At 42.5% G+C, this 21,096-nt stretch overlaps 1 protein-coding gene across 1 annotated transcript in view; it reads right to left on the bottom strand.

The window, feature by feature from the left end:
• Positions 1 to 19,551: 19,551 nt before the first annotated feature.
• Positions 19,552 to 21,096, bottom strand: part of CDHR3 (cadherin related family member 3) — an 80,177-nt gene continuing 78,632 nt past the window's right edge. Inside the window, exon 19 of the mRNA XM_007526979.2 lies at positions 19,552 to 20,511. Within this exon, the coding sequence (XP_007527041.2) occupies positions 20,207 to 20,511 (305 nt within the window). The 3' untranslated portion in view covers positions 19,552 to 20,206. The remainder of the gene's footprint in view (positions 20,512 to 21,096) is intronic.

The following is a 21,096-nucleotide window of genomic DNA, read 5'->3' as shown; positions in this document are numbered from 1 at the left end:
TCCTAAGCTGTTCTTTATTCAGTTTCCTGTGTGTTTACCCTATGACCCATACACTGTGTCCTTAGCCATAAGTGGTTAGACAGAGTGGATGGCTTGTCCAGGTGCTTCTGCCCACAAGCTAGCCAGAATTGTCTATGCAGCCAAGTACAATCAGCCCTGAATACACGAGACTCAGAATTAGTACATTAGTCAATCAAATACCATCTTTCTCTCTTTGGAAATTGAACTTGAGGATAAAGAGAAAAATGAGCTCAAGTGGAAGCATAATTATTTTAAAGATACACTGGAAAGAGGTGAGCAAAGAGCTTGATCACTGAGTGATTCTGATGCTAGAACCCCAAGACCAGCTGTCCTGAACCTCAGTGCCTCTGTACACTAGCTGGCGGAGCATCCTTACAGGTGGGTAGCACATTGTGCTCAAGGTGGAGGCGGCACCTGCAAATGCAAGTGAAGATATATATATATATATATATATATATATATATATATATATATATATCGTCACAATAGAGTTCCTCAAACAGAATGCTAGGAGGAGTGCTTCCTTTGGAATGGGAGAATCCCAAACCCACACATTGGAGGGGTGTCGTGGAGTATAATGAAAAGTGTGTGTAGTGGTACCATGTGCTTCCCAGGATGTGAGGAAACTAGGCCTTGTGAATAGAGAAGAGAACAAAATTGAGGCTATAACAGTTCTTGTCAAATAAAATCACAAACTCAAAGAATAACTAAGCAAGTGATATAAATAGGGACATCATGTAATCTCCTTAAAGATTTGCCAAAAATTCTGCCATGTGAGCATGCATAACTGTAGTAGCAGCCTCTGGTTCTCAAGTGACAGAAACTGCTCAAACTATTGTATCAAGGGGTTGGAAAGCTGACACAATTGAAAAGTTTAAGGATGTGGTCACGGCTGGATCCAGATGCTCGTTGCCATTATGACTGCGTTCTTCTCTCAACTCTGTTCTCCTCCATTTGGCATTATTCTTTGGCATTATCTCTTTCCACATTGACATGATGGCTAACATTGACCTCAAGCTTCTTCTGACCTCCTTGCAATGTAGCAGCTTCAGCAGAAAGGGTATAATTCCCATAAACAGAATTAGAATAGAAATATCATTAAAAATAGAAATAGACTAAAAATAGAATTATCCCAGGGCTATCTCTCATTGGTCTTCCTTGGGAGATTTATTCATGTCTGGATCAATAACTAAAGCTAGGGAGAAGCAGTGAGCTGATTGGCCTGGCCTGGGTCATGTCTTCAACTCTCTATCTAAGGGATGATATCAATTTCATCAAAAGACAGGACCTAAGAATTGAAAATGGTTGTTTCTGTAAGGGTGTTGAACAGACAGTGAGTAATGACAGAGACCCAGCTCAGTCCCCAAAGAGTTGAGTACAGTCTCTGGAACAATAATCTTCAAACTTCTAAATTAGTTTTCCATATCTGTTTTAAATATAGGATGACTTTCTGGTGAGACTTAACTATATTTTCATGATGGGTTTGTCAAATTTCGTATTCACAACCATTCCAGTTTGTTGAAAGAAAAATAATATAGCAGTGGCTCACGGAATCTCCATCGGAGTCAAAGACTGGGACTTGGGACTTTACAACCATTAGTAATATACAAACCCTCAATGGTTTGGCAGTAGGCTTGTTTCCAATGCCTTTGGCTCTTGCTTCTGGGAATCTCTCTACCCCTGTGCTCCTAGGGGCACCATGCCCTTTGCTGTGCTCTGTTCCCATCAGTATGATGGGCCCATAGGCTCTCAATTCCCCAGGGTGAAGCTTCTTATTGCTAAGTCCAGCTGGTAGAACCAAGGCCACATGCTGTGTCCTAGCACAGAGTTAGTATATGAAACCAAGTTCTGATCTTTATCCTAGTAAGGTAATACACCCCAACACAGTCTATTTTCATAATTCTAGAAGATGTCTATGTGATACAGGGCTCTCACTAATATGTCCTACACCCAGCTTAGTAATCAGAATTTAGAGGAGATCAAGCCATGGGGATCAGGCTTTTTATTTCTACAAATGAACCCCTAATCAATCTGAGTCTCTGATCTTGCAACCAAAAGAAGCCAGTAATTTGGATACAACAGTTCGGGGTAGAGTTTCTTTCCCAGAAAATTGGGTCACAGAAGCTCATGGTTTTTTTTTTTTTTTTTTTTTTTACTCCTAGAAGAAAGTTTTCAGTGTTTCTTCCTGAGTGTGTTTATGTGTGTGTGTGCGCGTGCGTGCGTGCGTATGCATATGCGTGTGTGTGTGTGTGTGTATGCCTCTAGAGTTAACACTGGGGCTTGGTGCCTGCACAACATTTTCACTGCTCCCAGAGACCATTTTCCCCCTTCTTTTTGTATTTGATAGGGACAGAGAGAAATAGAGAAGAAAGGAGAAGAGGAAAAGAGAAAGAGACATCTGTAGCACAGCTCCACCATTTGTGAAGATTTCCCTATCCAGGTTGGGACGTAGGGCTCAAATCTGGGTTTCACACATGATATATGTGTGCTCTACCAGGTGGGCCACCTCCCAGCCCCCTTTATTCTCAGTGGATCTTCTAAGGATATCTATGTAACATGGTCATGTGGAGGCCTCCTGAGAGTGTCAACTCACAGACCTGTAACAGGTTTTTTTTTTGTTTTGTTTTGGTGGTGGTGGTGGTGGTGGTGGTGGTGGTGGTGGTGGTGTGTGTGTGTGTGTGTGTGTGTGTACTTTAATGTTGGTTTACAAGGTAATGGAGGAACAATTCCACACCATGTCACCACCAGAGTTCTGTGTCCCCATTTCCTCTATTGGAAACTTCAGTGATCCCAAATATCTATCTATAGTTTTTGCCCATTTTTTCTACGGTCCTGTCTTTTCTTCCTTTGTAAGTCACACCTACACCTATTACTACTTTTGAGTGTCTTTCCTTTCTTCCTCTTCTCTCTCTGGGTCCTGGTGGAATTGGTTTTCAGAGCCTCCTAGCCATTTTCCCTAAATTCCTTCCCCTCTGGGGGTAAGAATCAAAATTATTTTTGGGGTACAAAAGGTGGGAATTCTGGCTTCTGTAATTGCTACTCTTCTGGGTATGGGCATTGGCGGGTTGTAACAGACTTTCTTAAACAGAACTCTTCAAATGTCATGTTATCTTACTATTCAGTCATGAGTCATCCCCAACCATCTGCAAGAAGCTGAGTCGCTGTATGTGGGCTCTGTGTAAAGGGTCTTCCCAGTCTGGTAAATTTCCTGCAGAGTTTGGACCCTTTAGCTGCACTTGTCAGATGAGAGGTAGATAACCTCCTCCTGGGGCTTCCACTGCTCAACAAGGGAATGAACTCATTCAATCAAGAAATTGTTTTTGATTAACAGCTATGTTCCAGATGTTGTGCTAACACTAGACATACACAACTCCCCTGGAGCCTTCAAACAAGTAAATTAGCCAACACCTAATTGGATAAGAGGTGTGGAAGGTGAAGAAATAGCCAAGAACCACTATCTAGAAAAAGATGCATGCACTGCTGTTATCCTGAAGCAAATGTATTGATCAGGGTCACAATGGGGGTTGAAATCTTTGACTTAGCCTATGAGCAGTCATTATTATCTTCAAAATGTAGTCTTAAACATGTATCTGGAGGATTTGTGTGCATGTCTTATAAACTTTTCATCATTACATACAATTATTTCTATTTAATAAATGAGAAAAAAAAACCCAGAAAACTAGAGGAAATGTGACCATTTCAGAAAATTTAACTGGTACACCGCCAGAAAGTCTAGTATATTAGTAAGTTTCATAACAATGATAGTGTAGAATTCGGGTTTTGTATATGGACTAGGGAAAAGAGAAATAAGACTGCTTTGGATCCCACATATTTTCAATTCGGCACGGGAGTGGAGGGGGATTCAGGTCCTGGAACATCTTGGATCCCACATACTCTCTTCAGGCAACCATAGGGCTCATGGTTTCTACGTAGGCCGTAGTTACCTATAATAGCCAGTAGGTGTCGCGGTAAACCTGCAAAAACCAGCCCTCTCTTAGCCTGCACACATCATCTGGGTCTGTTTTCAATCAACACGTTGTCAGTTTTTCTCCCTGAGGCCCCAGGGGTGTGCTAGGAATCTTTATTTCTTAAGAAATTCTGTGATTCAGCTGCCCTTTGTTGGCCTTGCTAGAAAAAATGAAGACTGTGATTGCTCTTGCCAATTCTCCCAGGCAGGGTCATCAAGCCACCAGCTACAAGGGCATCACTTGCTCTCTCTATCCTTCCTATGAGCATCCTTTGTTGATCTTGATCTCCTCCTCCCTTTTTGCCTTTTCATTCCCCCTTCCTACCTAATGACATTAATAAATTCCTAGCTGCTCGATGTAAAGGACTTCATTCTGGGGAGTTCAAGCCCTGGTGAATATCATCACTTCAAACTATCTCCTGAAAATTCTATCCAGTTTTTACCCCCTTTGATTCTGTTCTCCATCCTTGTGAGTCTTAAGACAGGAATGTGGGGCCAGGTGGTGACACAACTGGTTGAGTGCACTCATAATAGTGTGCAAGGACCTGGGTTCAAGTTCTCAGTCCCCACCTGCAGGGTGAAAGCTTCAAAATTGGTGTGGTGAAGCTGCACTACAGTTAGCTCTCTCTCTCTCTCTCTCTCCTACCCTCCCTACCTTTACCTTCCTCTCTCCCTCTCCTTCTATCTCCTCTTCCTTTCTTGACTTCTCTCTGTCTTATCCAAAATAAATAAATAAATAAAAACAAAATTTAAAAACAGAAAACTTAAAAAAAAAAAAGACACAGGCAATATCTATGAGGCAATGTCAATGAGTTTCCTGTGTGGTGCCCACCAGGGGAGGAGGGGCCCTTGCTGGGAGGTGAGGCCCCAAGTGTGCTCAGAAGCTTTTAATCTTTTGGGATTCCGAGCCTGTCTGTGAGAATCAGGCACAGCTGAGGGAGGGAAGCTGGTTAATCTGATTTATAGGTAAGCTTCACAGGGGCTTCACTCCCCACACTGCCCATCTCATTTCTTATCCACAGTCAGAACACCCACCAGCTGGCATGCTAAGCAGAGATGTTTTGGGCCAGTGGGATTGGGGTAGGGGAGAGGCATAGCAGCTTCATTATTATTGTCATTTAACTCAAAACAAAGTTCAAGTGTTCTTAAGTGTACTCACAGAATTATGCAACCATTCTCACTATAAAATGATGAAAAACATTTTTCATCCCTCCCAAATTAACCTTGCATCCACTAATAGTCATTTACCATCCCTAGACTCCAATACCCATTAATCTACTGACTGCTTCTATGGATTTTCCTGCTCTGGTCTTTACAAATAAATAGGATCACATAGCGGCTGGGGTTGTGGCTGAGTAGTAGAGTGCAAGCTTTACATGTATGAGGTTCTCGGTTCAATCCCCAGAACCACAATAAAATAAAATAAATCATATTTGTCTTTCTGTGTCTGGCTTATGTCACTTAAGATAATGTTTTCAAGATTCATCTTTTTTTATTTTTGTAGCAGAGAGTATTTCCCTTTCTTTCTTTCTTTCTTTATCTATTTCTTTTCTTTTTTCACTGGTAGGACAAAGAGAAATTGAGAGGGAAGGAAGAGATAGAGAGGGAAAAAAATAGACGCTCTCAGACCCTAGTGAAGTTTCCCCCTGCACGTGGGGATCAGGGGCTCAAATCCAGGTCCTTGCATGGTAATATGTGCACTCAACCATGCATGCCCCACTGAAGGGTCCCTGCCCTATTCTTTTTTTTAAAAAAATTAATGATTTTTTATGTGGATATGTATATGCCACAGTTTGTTTACCCAGTTATCAGCTGAGGGATATCTGGGTAGTCTCCAGTCTTTTGCTATTACAAGTTAGACTACAATGAACATTAGTACATAGATTCCTATGTGAACATAGGTTCTCTTTTTTTTTTGGGGGGGCACATACCTAGTAATGGAATTTCCAGGTCCTACAATAATTCTATATTGATCTTATTGAGAACTTGTCAGACAGTTCTCTAAAGTAGCCTCACCAATTTTCACATTGAGGTTTCACCAACTCTTTCTTATTTTTTCTCTCTCTTTCCCCCTTTCTCTCTCTTCCTCTTTCTTCCTTCCTTCCTTCCTTCCTTCCTTCCTTCCTTCATTCCTTCCTTTCTTTCTTTCTTTCATTCACGTATGGGGGTGGGGGCAGCAAGATGCCAAGGGCCAAACCCAGAACTTTACACATGTGAAGCATATACCATTGAAATCATTCAATGATATAACTTGTCCCTGGTCAACTTTCTTTTTCTTTTAATTGTCACTCCTGCTTCATAATTCTAGGCTCACATTTCTAGAGATAAAGAGAGAGACTAGGGAACGAACACCCAGGCTTTCCCCTGTACAGTGGGGGTCAGGCTTGAACCTGGGGTGTGCATGCAAATAAGGCACCCTCCAGCTGAACTATTTTAAAAATTATTTATTTATTTATTCCCTTTTGTTGCCCTTGTTTTATTGTTGTAGTTATTATTGCTATTGATGTCGTTGTTGTTGGATAGGACAAAGAGAAATGGAGAGAGGAGGGGAAACAGAGAGGGGGAGAGAAATATAGATACCTGCAGACTTACTTCACCACCTGTGATGCGACTCCCCTACAGGTGGGGAGCAGGGGCTTGAACCGAGATCCTTAGGCTGGTCCTTGTGCTTTGCGCCACCTGCGCTTAACCCGCTGCGCTGCCGCCCAACTCCCCTGTTGAACTATTTTGCTGGTTCCTGATCAATTTTTTCCCACCACTTTGTCACTAGGACTAGGAATCCACCATTCCCAGTAGATATTCTCTCTCTCTCTCTCTCTTTCCCTCTCCCTCTCTCTCTCTCCCTCTCTCTTTCCTCTCCTCCTTTCTCTCTTTCTTTCAATTCCTATATTTCCTCCTTAGAGATACAGAGAGAAAACAAAGCCAAAGAGGGAGAGAAAGAGACACCTGCAACACTGCTCTACTGCTTGTGAAGCTCCCTTCTTGCAGTCTGGGGGCATGATCCCAAGACTTGCACATGGTAACATGTGTGCTTTACTTGTTGTACCACCATCCTGTTCCTCTGATCAACTTTTAGAACAGGTGACTTAAGCATTTTCAGTCCAGGCCTCACTGTGGGGCTCTCAAGTCTTTCTAGATTCTGCTAACTCTGGTTGGAGGAGGTTGGGTTTGACCTGGAGTGCTGGTCAGCTGGTCAACCTTGCTGAGTAATCACAGTGGCAGTTTCTTCTGCATCTGAAAGTAGAAAAGACCACAGAATTTTCCCAGAGGTCACACCAACCTGTGTGTGCCTGCACCAAGCCTATATGGGAAGGATTATGAGTTACCCTTTTATTTGTGTTCTGGTGGGAGAAAATTTCATAGTGGACACACACACACACACACACACACACACATACACACACACACACAGGTCTTCCCAGGAGGACCCTCTCACCAAATAGTCTACGGTTTCTTTTGGATGCAAGCAACATCAGTATCAACTTCTGGAGGAGTGAGTATGCTCTGTGGGTGTCCTCTCCTGAGTGTCTTGGATTGAAATCTAATCTAGCCATTGATATCCTATAACCTTTTCAAGCTCAGGACATGCTGCCTTGGGCTGTGAACGAGCAAAGTATATTCTATTCCTTTTAAGATATGTTTATCTTTATGAGAGAGTGCAGGGAATTGCTCAGCTCTGGCATATCGAGGTGCTGGGATTGAACCTGGGCAGTCAAGTAAGTTCTGTGCTCTAACAATCTGCACTATATCCCAGGACCCAAAGTCTACTCCTCTTCTTTTATTTTTTTCCTTTGTCTTTTCCATATCCCCTACCTTTTGTGAGCTGCTCAACAAAAGCAATTTCATCGTGGTTGTGAATATTCAAGTGCCTCCCAAAGACAATCAGGATCTGGGTCACTCTCTTCTGGGATGTAGAAGGGACTGCAATTACTGTTATTGACCAGCAGGGGCATAGCTTCTCCTTTACTCATTTAGTAAGTGCTACAGAAAGACCAGCCCTGCAAGCAGTTCTTCCTCTTTCCACCTTTCCTGAGTTTTCCGCCTCATGACCTACTGAAAGCAGCTGATTTGGAGGAATTGCAGGCAAGAGTTTCTCCCTAGAACTAAATGTGAAAGACTTCTAAAAATTTGTTTCTCTTGTACTAAATTCATGATTTGACCATGATTTACAAGATTGTAAGATTACAGGCATGTAGTTCTATACCACACCCACCACCAAAATTCTATGCCCTCCCCATCCAGCCCCCAGAAATGACCATCATAGTTTTCATAAAGTCTTAGGGTTCTTTTAATTTTTTTTGTTGTTGTTGTCAGTTCATGCATTTTGGTTCTCTAAATTCCATATACAAGTTTAACCATTGGGTAGTTGTCACCTACAGTTTCATCCATTTTATCTTAAAGACACACATTGTCTTCTTAAATTGCAGAGTAGTATTCCGTTGAATATATCCCTTCACTTCTTTACCAATCATGGGCATTTAGGTTGCTTCCACACCTTTGCTATTTTGAATAATGCAACTATAAATGTAAGAGTGTGTATATTCCATCAAATTAGTGTTATCACATTCTTTGGATACATACCTAGGAGTGGTATTGCTGGGTCATAAGGCATTTCCATTTTTATTTCTTTGAGGACTCTCTATATTGTTTTTCTCTTTTTTATTATTACCTTTATTTATTTATTGAATAGAGACAGCCAGAAATTGAGAGGGAAGGGGTAACAGAGAGGGAGAGAGCCAGAGAGACACCTGCAGGCCTGCTTCAGCACTTGCAAAACTTTGCCCCTGCAGGTGGGGATGGGGAGCTCAAACCTGGGTCCTTGTGCACTGTAATGTGTGTGCTCAGCTAGGTGAGCCACCACCTGATCCCTCCATATTGTTTTCCATAGGGGTTGCACCAGTTTGCATTCCCACCAACAGTGTGACAGTGTTCCTTTTCTCCACATCCTCTCCCAACTCTTGTCAATTCTTGATTTGTTCATGTATGCCATTCTCATAGGTGTGAGGCAGTATCTCACTGTAGTTCTAACTGACATTTCTCTAATGATAAGTAGAACATCTTTTTAATTATTATTTATTTTTATTGGGGGACTGTTGGTTTACAGTAAATACTGTTGTTGGTATATGTGTAAAATTTCTCAGTTTTCTGCAAAACACTCTCACCCCCAGCTTAGGTCCTCTTCCACTATCATGGACCAGGACCTGAAGCCTCCCCCCACCCCACCCAGTTATTTACTTTGGTGTAATACTGGAGCATATTATCTTGTGTCTATGGGCCAGTGTATCTCTTTCTTATAAAACTGTCTATTTATATTTGTTGCCTACTTTTTATTGAATTGTTTTTTGTTACTGTTGAGCTGTATGTGTTCTTTATAGATGTTTGATACCAATCCTTTGCCAGATGTGTGATATGCAAATATCTTCTCCCAGCTGCTGGATTGCCTGTTGGCCTTTGTGGAATTTTCTTTAATGAAAGAAGAAGAAGCTTTTCAGTTTGGTGTACTCACATTTATTTAATTTTCTTTTAGCTTCACTTGCCCAGGGGATTGAGTCTCCAAATACATCTTAGGTGTTCAGATCCCAAAGTTTTCCACCAAAATCTTCTTCTGTGTATTTCATAATTTCAGGTCTATGTATTTTGTAGTTTCAGGTCTAATATCAGTGTTTTTCTCCATTTTGAGTTAACTCTAGTGTATGGTGTCTACTGGTGGTATAGTTTTCCCAGGACCATTTATTGAAGAGGACATCTTTTCCCCATTGCATAGTTTTGGCCCCTTTGTCGTACATGAAGTGTCCATATGTGTGGGCTTATTTCTGGCCTTTCTATTCTGTTCCACTGGTCTGAGCCCTCAGTTTTGTTCCCATGCTGCACTGTTTTAATTACTGTTGCTCTGTAATGTAAAATGCTGCTATGGGGAATGTGTTGGGGGAGTAAAGGGAACCCTTCAATGTTTACGCTGCCCTGACCTTTCTGCTAAGATTTCAAATAGGCTTCAAGGCTTCAAGGAGATAGTCTGGGGGTGTATTCTATAGCTCTGGATCCTTCCCTCTCTGTGGGAAAAGTTACAGGTTGTTAGTTATTCATTCAGTCTGAATAGTGCCCAAGTTAAATCCCCAGTATGAAGCAGCTGTTTTGGGTAAGCACCTTTCACAGGGATTGAGCAACTTAGCTAAAAGTTCTCGTGGAGACACAAGAAACCCACAAATTGCCAAAGCATTTCTGAGAAAAAATGGGGACAATGAAAGTATCACAAAGATATATGTTCTTTTCTCTTCAACCCACTATATTTGAAGTAAAACTCAAAGTCCTTCATGACATGCCTGCCATTCCCCAGTCCCTTACTACAACCCCCCACATGCTCACTCTCCAACACTGGAGTCACCTTGCCCTTTACACTTTCTGCCTGGAAAGGTTCTGCCCAGCTACTTGTGTGGCTCTTCCCCCATTTCCATAAGCGAACAAGCACTGCAGACTCTGTCTTCATCTCCATGTGGATGCCTTTTCTGATATTAAGGAAAGTTAAAAGCCAAAAGCCTGTCACACAGACACCCAGCAAAAGATGAACCTATTTTGAAGACCTCAGGGGGAAAAGGTTTTGCTAAATGATTCTGTCTCAGTGAATAATGTGCCACTATCCAGTGATTCATCCCTTATGACAGGACTCCTCCAGCAGGACAGACAACCTCAGGCAAACAGCCTTGGAAAAACAACCTCATGACAGAACCCCTCTCAGTTGGACAAACAACCTCACAAGATTCTCTGGTTGAATGGACAGCATGTCACTAGATACCTTCTCTGCCATTGACCCACTACACTTTATAAACCTTGAGCCCCAGCCTTGGAGTAAAATTGATTCTTTTTTCTTTCCAGCACCTGATTAAATTTTTTCTGATATCAATCCTTGCCTCTTAATTAAAAATGGCATTTTGTGAGGTGAGCAACGGACCTTTCATTCGGCAACACTTCTGCTTCACTCTACCTGATGGAAAATCTTCCTTAATCACCCTACTTAAAGTGGTTTTCCCCACTCTCTATAATTCCCATCTGGTTCATTTTTCTCAGTAGTTTATATCTCCATGAACATATCATATGTATGTATGCACATATACACTACATGTGTACATTATATAATACATAACACTTATCATCCCTGTGGAGTGAAGACCAACCACATGAGAAAAGCAAAAGTTATTTTACAGCAAGGGAGTCAAGTCACTTTTGCTGGCATTTTAGAAAAAGGTTTGCTTCATTTATTACCTATGAGAAAGAGCTTCACAAGAGATAGAAATGATGGAGATAGATAGATGATAGATAGATAGGTGAATGAATAGTCAGAACACTGCACTGCTACATGCAGCAATGGGGATAGAACCAGGAATCTTAAGTATGCCAGTTCAGCACTCTGCCAGTTGAGCCAATTCCCCAGTCACTCCATCATTAGAATTTTAAGACAGTAGAGGGAAAGCTTTATAGTGAAAAAGAGGGGGGAAAGCTTGAGTATGAATTCTGATTGGAAGCTGTTGGCCTGGGGAAGCTGTGGATAGGCTAGCTGGAGGAGACCACACCCTTTTGGAAATATGTTCCTTTCTCTGGCTGGTTTCAAGTTGGAAACGGGAACAAAAGTTAGGGAAGCTGTCAGTTAGTAACCAAGTCTTGTCTGTTTGGGTCCAATTATTAAAAAACTGATTGCTCATCTTCCTGGACTGTTCTGAAAGAGAGTTATCTGGCTCTCTAAAAGTCTGTTCATTATAGATAAGATAAGAGGATGGTGGTTTCCTGGGCAATTTGCTGTTCCTTGTGGGTGACAGTTCTATTTTATAAACAGTTTGGCTATCATTCATTTGCATATCCTCACTTGGATATGAACAGTAAAAATTAGATCTTCTATACAACTCTACCCCAGAACCTAGAATAGTACATCCCTGGTGCCTAAGAGGCACTGAATAGCTGGTTATTTTAAATTGTTTTAGTGATTTAATAGTAGCTTACAAAACCATAGCATTACAGGGTATATTGCCACATTGCACACACCACTAAAATCCCGTGCCCCATCCTCCAATGAATACCACCACAGTTCTCACAAAGTCTTAGACAGTTTGGTTAATTTTTTATGCTTAGTGAAGTAAAATACCCATTTGGATAGTTTCACTCATATGTGGAATATATAGAGACTTAACACATGAACTTGCAAAAAAAAAAAAGTTTGCTTTAATTATCATAACATGTGCCTAGTTCTAAGTAGAAAAACTGCACCTCTACTTACATGACCTGGGTATAAAGCCAGCCAAGTTCTACTAAGTGTTTACTGAGCATTGGCTACTGTTGTTTAAGTTCGGGGCCGCCAGCAGGCCTGGCTAGCTTCACGGCAGTGAACAGAGACTCGGGACACACGGCTGGGCTGGGAAGCTGTATTTCTTGATTCACGAACAACGATTCATAAACTAACCCAAACTAATCACCACACAGATCTCTCCTGCATCCTTCTCCTCACGTGGCAGCACCAAGAACTCTGGAACTCTGTAGGGCTTCCTTGGGGCGGGGACAAGCAGGCCCTGCAAAACTAGCAGGGGCCAAACCAAATAGCTCAGAGGTAGGGGGAAGGGAGTCAAACCAACACGAAGAATACCAACAGGCTACACACCCAGTAGGCTCCATAAAGGTCTGTTGTGATTCACTCCAGTTTATAGAAGATAAATATTTGCTGAGGACAGATGGAAAACCAACTTTCTGAATGTGTTAGTTAGCCTTTGCTCAAAATTCCTGTTCTCCCACTGTTTTGTTGTTTTTTTTCATCAGGACTATCACTGGGGCACCAGTCTTGGCAGCCACCACCACTTCCTTTTTCCCCCTTTGTATTATATTTGATAGGCTAGAGAGAAATAGAGAGGGAAGGGGGCTAGGTGGTGGCACACCTGGCTGAGCGCACATGTTATAGTGTGCAAGGACCCAGGTCCACCCCCCCCAGTTCCCACCTATAAGGGAAAGTTTTGCAATTGGTGAAGCAGAGTTGCAGGTGTCTCTCTCACTCTCTGTCTTCTCCCTCCCTCTCAATTTCTGGCTGTCATTATCCAATACAAAACTAAAGATAATAAAAAAGGTTTAAAAAGGGGGGAGAGGAAGACAGAAAGGAAAAGAGAAAGATACCTGAAGACCTGCTTCATTTTTGTGCATGGTTTTCTTCTTCAAGCGTTTGCCCTTTTTCCGTAGCCAGTCAACAGCATCAGGTTGAGCCTGATGTAAAGTTTCGAGACCTCCTTTGAATCTGGAGAGGTGGCAGTCGTTGACTATGTGGGTCATAGTCTGTCTGTAGCCGCAGGGGCAGTTCGGGTCATCTCTGGCTCCCCAGCGATGGAACATAGCGGCGCACCGGCCATGGCCTGTTCGATAGCGATTGAGGAGGGCCCAATCATAACGTGCTAGGTCAAAGCCAGGTTGACGCTTGCAGGGGTCTGTGATGAGGTGTTTGTTCTTTACCTCAGCTGACTGCCAGCTCTGTTTCCAAGAGACTGGAACAGAGAAGTTCAGTGTAGGCGTAGGGGACCAGATTGGGTGACGAGACGTCAAGCGTTGGACAGGGTGGGCAAAGATATCCACGTATATTGGCAGGTCCGGTCGAGCGTAGACGTGGGAAATGAACTTAGATGATGCCACATCCTGACGAATATCTGGTGGGGCGATGTTGCTAAGAACTGGCAGCCATGGAACCGGGGTGGAACGGATGGTTCCAGAAATGATCCTCATGGAGGAATATAATTTGGAATCGACCAAGTGGACATGGGGGCTACGGAACCATACTGGGGCACAGTATTCTGCAGTGGAATAGCATAATGACAGAGATGATGATCATAGTGTGGAAGCGCTCGCGCCCCATGAGGAGCTGGCCAGTCTTGCAATGATGTTATTCCTCGCGCCCACCTTTGCTGCAGTTTTTATGAGATGTTCGTGAAATGACAGAGTGCGATCGAGAGTAACGCCAAGATAGACTGGCTGGGCTTCATGCCGGATTCTCGTATCGCCAAGCTGCACATTAAGCTCAAGCGAGGCCGAGGCATGGTGTAGATGGAAAACAGATGATACCATTTTTGCAGTGCTAGGAATTAGTCGCCATTTTTTACAGTAATCAGATATCAGAGACATGTCTTTCGTGAGTGTTTCCTCGAGGATGTCGAACTTGGATGCCTGAGTTGCACAGCAGATGTCATCGGCGTAGATGAACTTCCTTGAAGAAGTTTCTGGGAGGTCATTGATGTAAATATTAAATAGCGTAGGAGTTTGTGCATGGTAATGTGTGTGCTCAAATAGGTGTGCCACTGGTCAGCCCTCTTGTTCTCCCACTTTGAACTTATCTCTGCCTCTAAGATTCTTTCCAGTTTGGAGAGTTCTCAGTGTGCCTTCACAGCTTGCTCTGGTCACCTTATTTTCTCCAGTACTCACTACTTGATGAAACACATCTGGTTCTTCTTATAAGTTGCCTGTGTGGTAGTTCACTGACTTTTCAACGAGCCATTTATTTTCTAAGTTTTCTTTTCTTATAGCAGGACCTTGTGCACTGATACAAGTGACACAGAAAAGCATCTTAGTGGCATAAAGCTCCCTTGCACCCCACATCCTATATTTGACTTTTTCTCTGAGCTCCAAGTCAAAAGTCATAACTCCCCTTATAATTCCATCTTTAGCACACAAAACACTAGGCCTAGAGCAGTCATAGGAAGGGTATATAAAGATGCTGGTCTGATAGCACACTTGGTTGAGTGGATTTTACCATGTACCAGTTCCTGGTTCAAGTCTCCCATTTCTACTTGTGGGGGAAAGCTTCAAGAGTGGTGGAGTAGTGCTGTGGATCTCCCCCTATATATATATATATATATATATATATAATCAATTTCTCTATATATTATAAAATTAAAAGAAAACAAATTTAAAAGGGAAAAAATGGACTCTAGGAGTCATAGCTTTGTTTACAGGTAGCTAGCCTCAGGAATAACCTTGGTATCCAGAGAAAAAACAAAAAGACAATGATGGGGAGTCTACTTGGGTATCTTTTCGTTCATACAGCCAGAGAGAGATCACAGCATTGGAGTTTCTTCTGGTACCAAAGCACCTCTCATATGATCCCAGGGCTCAGTTTTAGGCTAAGTATATGCCAAGTCACATGCCCCACTTGGTGCTCTATCTCTTCCATCCCTAAGAGATATTTAAATGGTCTTGAATTATTTGTTCTTTCAAAAGGATTCCAGATTATCATTCAGGTTGTATACTCAAGGGACTAAGAAACAAATAGGCCAGGAAAGAACTAGAAACATAAGCTGGGGGGGGGGGGGAGACAGCATAATGGTTATGCAAACAGACTCTCATGCCTGAGACTCCTAAATCCCAGGATCAAGCCTCCCCCACCCATAAACCAGAGCTGAGCAGTGCTCTGGTGTTTCTCTGTGTGTGTTTCTCTCTGCATCTCTCTCAAAAATAAAATTAATAAAAAAATTTTTTTAAAGCTTTGGGGAGACAATAACCTGGGTCCACCTTCATATCAGATGTCAGGCTCCAGCAAAAACTAATAAAAGTCATGGACCCTCTGGAATAGACCTAAAATACTAGCTATTTCCAAAATGGAGACCCCAAATCTTCATTTGCAATATTCCAATCTTTAGGTTCACAATTAGTCAACAATTTGTCTGGCTTTACATGTTAACTCTTTTTCAGCCACCAGGTTTCAGATGCTACCATGATGCCAACCTAACTTCCCTGGGCAGACAACCCCACCAATATGCCCTAGAGCTCTGCTTCCCCAGAGCCCTGTCCCACTAGGGAAGGAGAGAGGCAGGCTGGGAGTATGGATTGACCTACCAATACCCATGTTCAGCAGGGAAGAAATTACAGAAGCCAGACCTTCCACCTTCTGCATCCCATGGTGACCCTGGGTCCATACTCCTCCCACAGGGTTAAAGAATAGGAAAGCTATCAGGGGAGGGGATGGGATACAGAGCTCTGTTGATGGGAATTGTAACCCCTTTTATCCTATGGTCTTGTCAATGTTTCCATTTTATAAATAAATTTAAAAAAAAAAAAAAGCTCTGGCGATGGTTTATCAGCCGTAGCATGTAGAATACAAGCTTCTTAAGGGTGAGGATTTGGATCTACTGTGTTTACCAGTGAGTCAACAACTAGTTCACAGTAAAGACTACATAAGGATTTATTGAATGAACAGGAGGTATACTTGCATTATGCTTGAAATGAGAAATGCCAAGTTTCAATAAAGACCATTGTCAGATTTCATTCGTTTTGTTGCTTTAATTTTCTCAGTCATCTTAAGACACAATACATGAAAAACCAACAAGGGGCTACTGACACAGTAGCTCATGTGGACAGTGCACTTGCTTTGTTATTTGTATCACCCAGGTCTGAATCTGGCCCCATCACATTTGAGAAAGCTTTAGTCCTATAGTGTCTTTCTCTTTATCTCCATCGCTGTCTTTTTTTTTTTTTCCTTTTTGCCTCCAGGGTTATCGCTGGGGCTCAGTGCCAACACTATGAATCTACTGCTTTTGGATGACATTTGTTTTACATTTTTATTGGATAGTACAGAGAGAAATTGAGAGAGGAGGGGAGCTAGAGAGGGAGAGAGACAACTGCAGACCTACTTCATCACTTATGAAGTAACTGCCCTGTAGGTGGGGAGTGGGGGGTACGTCTGGAACTGGGATCCTTGTGTGTGTCCTTGAGTTTGGTACTATGTGAACTTAACGCAGTGTGCCACCGCCTGGCCCCCTCCATCTCTGTCTTTTTATCTGAAAAAGTTGGCCAGGAGCAGTGAAGCCTCAGTGGTGATAAAATTAAAAAGCCACAGAATCTCAGATATGAATGATAATTCTATGGGCTGGCCTTCAGTGTCATGGCCCAATTTATGTGCAGGAGTAACTTGTACCTTTGGACACATACACACACACACACACAGAGAGAGAGAGAGAGAGAGAGAGAGAGAGAGAGAGAGATGGAGGTGTGAAACCTGCTTCTTTAGTGAACACAAAGGAAAGCACTAGCCACATGGCTTTAAATGTCTTTACAGTTATGAACCCTTCCCACCTCCATCCCATGCTCCCAGTGTCCCAGAATGTAATGACTCACAACCAGGCAAGTTATTAGCTATGGAAGATTCATATGTATTTAAGGCCCAGGTGACAAATTTTTCACTAGATCCACAATGATTCCTGTCTTATTCAGAAATTTTTCTCCAAACTTAATAAAATTTTTGCCCATTTTTTTCCATTTTATTGGACAGAACAGAGAAATTGAGAGAGGCAGGGAGATAGAGAGGGAGAGAGAAAGACAGACACCTGCAGACCTACTTTACTGCTTGTGAAGCTTCCCACCTGCTGGTGGGGCCAAACCTAATAAATTTTAGGAATCAAATGGCCTCCACCTTGCATTTCATACTTTGACTCCCCTAGTCAAGCAACCACAGAAGCAAAGGGGTTAGGCAGAGTTTATCTCCATGGAAGTCTACTGGTGCTCCTGGACCCAGTGTTTTGGTTTCCTGGGGGTCCATGTTTTGGAGCCAGAAAGACAAATAGCCCTTAGGCGGGTGAGGTGAAGGTGAGATATGGGACAGTTAACATAATGGTTATGCAAAAAAAAAAAAAGACTTCCCTGCCTGTGGCTCCAAAGTCCTAGGTTTAATCCCTAAACTAGAATTCATCAGTGCTGTAGTACAAAATAACAATAATAACAACAATAAGGCCATCATTTAGTTGTGCAAAAAGCATAATGGTTTTGCAAAAACAACTTCTATGCCTAAGACATTGAGATCTCAGGTTCAACTCCAGGAATTACCATAAGCCAGAGATGAGCAGTATTCTGGTATAATACTACTACTAATAATAAAAATACTACTACTAATAATCACTTTTATTATTCAAAATAGCTCATTTGGATAGTATTCAAAATAGCTGCCTTGTCATGTTAAGACTCAAGTTTGAACACAGCCCCCCCCACACACACACAATTGATGGGAATTTCAGTGTGGTGGTCTTTATCATTTTCTCTGCCTCTTAAGAACATTCCTCCATGTGGCTAACTTAAATCTCTTCTGGCCTGAAGCACAGTTCCCCCAGCCCCATTATTTCTGGAGAAGAGGGGACAGGGCTCATGCCCTTGTCCTCATCATCCTTCACTGGCTCATAAACAGTTTCTAGGCCACCCTCCGCCTCCTCTGTACCTCATTGTGCTTGCACTGAGGCTGAGAACATCTGTGGAAGATATTTTGCCCCAGGTTCCACCAACATGTGGAGACTGAAATGGCCAAGTAGCCACTTCACCCACTGTAACCTCCACAAAAGAGCAGCTCTGTCAACTTTTGTGAAATTAAAGTCTATTCAGAAAACTTCCCTGGAAACCAACCCATCCTTACTTCTTCTTCTTCTAGCATTTGCCCTTCTTCCATAGCCAGTCAACAGCGTCAGGTTGAAAGCTGTCAGGAGCTGCTTGTTGCTGGCTTTGAAAGTGACTGGGATCCATGTGGATTCAGTCGGCTAGGAAGGATCGTCAGTTTCCCCAATGAATGGGTACTCACGGGATGCACCACGAGAAGGTCGATCCAATGCGTCCCCATCCTTACTAATAAATCATGCCTGACCTAGGCCAGGACAGCACTTTAAATCTATTCATTCATTCATTCATTCATTCATTATTTTCTGTCCAGAGTGCTGCTTAGCTCTGGCTGTCAGTTTGTGCTGGGGATTGAGCCTGGGGCTTCTCATAGGCCCACAAGTTCTATATGCTACTGCTGTGCTACCTCACCAGCTCTAGGACAGGATATAGTTTAAATAATTCTCTTAAATATTTTATGTATGTATTTATTGAATAGAGACAGACAGAAATCAAGAGGGAAAGGGGAGATAGAGATGAGAAAAGAGAGATGCCTGCAGGAAGTTTCTCCCCTTTAAATAGTGATTAGGGGCTTGAACCTGGGCCCTTGCATATTATATATCACATGTATGTTTAACCCTTAAATAGTACTTTTTTGAGAATTCACAAGTGAGCCTGGGGAGTTCTCATCTGGTTCCCCAGTTGGACATGGGTTCTGTGCTTTTAGACTCTCCCCTAGTCTTTTCTGTGATTACTACTGCAGCAGCTGGGGAGCAGGACACAGAGCTGAAGCTAGACTGGCTCAACCTCTACTAAGCACTCATGGGAGTGCCCCATTTCCTAGTCCATTCTGGCACCTTTTGTTTTCAGTTTACTCCTTCCACCTGCAGAGGGAGGCCCAGTCACATGGTTGGTATGTTTGGCTAGAGCTTTGCATTGTGCTGTATTCTTGAGTGTTATGGTTTCCTTCAATCACTGCAGGAAGAAGGGCAGGGAGTGATCTGGGAGGTGGTACAAGGGATAAGCTGTTAGATCCCTGGCACTGAATATGCCAGAATGATGCTTTGGTCCTCTCTCTCTCTCCTCTCTCTCTATTGTTTCTCATATATATATAGTTTTATTTTAATGAGACAGATACACAAATAAAGATACAAAGAGGGAGACCAGAGCACTGCTCAGCTCTGACTTACAGCAGTGTGGGGATTGAACCTGGGACTTTAGAACCTCAAACATGGAAATTTTTTTTTCAGGTAACTTAAACTTTTTATTCATTTATTTATTTATTTTACTTGTTTTAAATTTTTTTATTGGGGGTTAATGTTTTATATTCGACAGTAAATACAACAGTTTGTACATGCATAACATTTCTCAGTTTTTCACATAACAATACAACCCCCATTAGGTCCTCTGTCATCCTTTTTTGGACCTGTATTCTCCCTCTCACCCACCCCAGAGTCTTTTACTTTGGTGCAATATGCCAACTCCAGTTCAGGTTCTACTTGTGTTTTCTCTTCTGATCTTGTTTTTCAATATTTATGTCAGGGAACCCTGGGTACTTCCCAGTGGTGGACTGAAAGGAGCTTTCTAGCAGTAAAAATGAACAAGAAATACAATTCCATATCCTAAATCAACAGTCCAACTGATCAGAAACATATAGATCATGTGTGGTCTCAGAAAAAAAATAATAAAGCAACTATAGTAAAAACTTCTGTTTTAGCTTGCCTCACATCCCATTTGGGACCTGGGAATCTCTGGATACCTTCAGTTCACATTTTCATGTCTGTGACATAGCCATTCTCACAGAACATAGTGTGGACAGCCAAGCTGTGGCCTTGTGGGTCCAGCACCAGACACCTTTCACCAGCCCAGATGTAGTTTGGGGGAGGCCGTTGCTGTAAGGGTTGGGTTTCTGTTCTTTGGTGTGCCTGGCTTGCCCTCCTGACTTCTGGAATGTGGGCCTACACCCCCAGCCTGCCCTGTGCCACTCAGCACTTCTTCCTTGTGGGTGTTCCTCCCCAGTAGCCTCGCCTGGTCCCCAGCAATAGTTCGACTTGAAGCAACTTCCAGGGGGCTAGACTCTTCCCATCTGGGCATCTGGGTTGATGAGTCCTTCCATTTTCTGGCACCAGTGTGTGAGTTGAATTCATACAGTGCCCCAGTAACTAGGGGAAGAAAGAAGCAATGACCATAAAAATGAAGGAATTCAAGGGATTCTCTCCACCCTCCTTGATGCTCACCCCCTTCCAGGAATGAGTTGCTGAGGCAGCAAGTGGACAGCAAAACCTAGCCAGCCTGCCCCATCCCTGAGCTGCATGGCCCCCCTGACCATACAGCTAGCATGTATTGTGCCTTTCTTGATGGAAAGGTCTACTAGAATCTCAAGTTCATCGCAATTACAAGATTGCAAGGTCATGCACCTCTTTAATGCTGAATGAGCGTCCATTACTCATGGAGTTATAGCTGATTTTCTGATTTGTTTTAAAAGATATCCACCACACCCCTACCCCATCCCTGCTGTAAGAAAGAAATTTGCCAAGGAAGAAAATAACTTTGATTTTCTTTCTTTTTTCTTTTCTTTCTTATTTTCTTTTCTTTTTTTTTTTACCACCTTGGCTATTTTTGAGGCTGGGTTCCTACATGATAAATCCACCACTCATGATATTTATTTATTTATTTATTTATTTATTTATTTGGACAGAGACAGAAATCAAGAGGGGAGAAGGGAGAGGGAGAGGGAGAGGGAGAGG

This window comes from Erinaceus europaeus, chromosome 8, assembly GCF_950295315.1.
Source record: "Erinaceus europaeus chromosome 8, mEriEur2.1, whole genome shotgun sequence".
Classification (NCBI taxonomy): domain Eukaryota; kingdom Metazoa; phylum Chordata; class Mammalia; order Eulipotyphla; family Erinaceidae; genus Erinaceus; species Erinaceus europaeus.
Note: the sequence above shows the minus strand (reverse complement) of the source record. Positions and strands in the feature narration are given on the sequence as shown.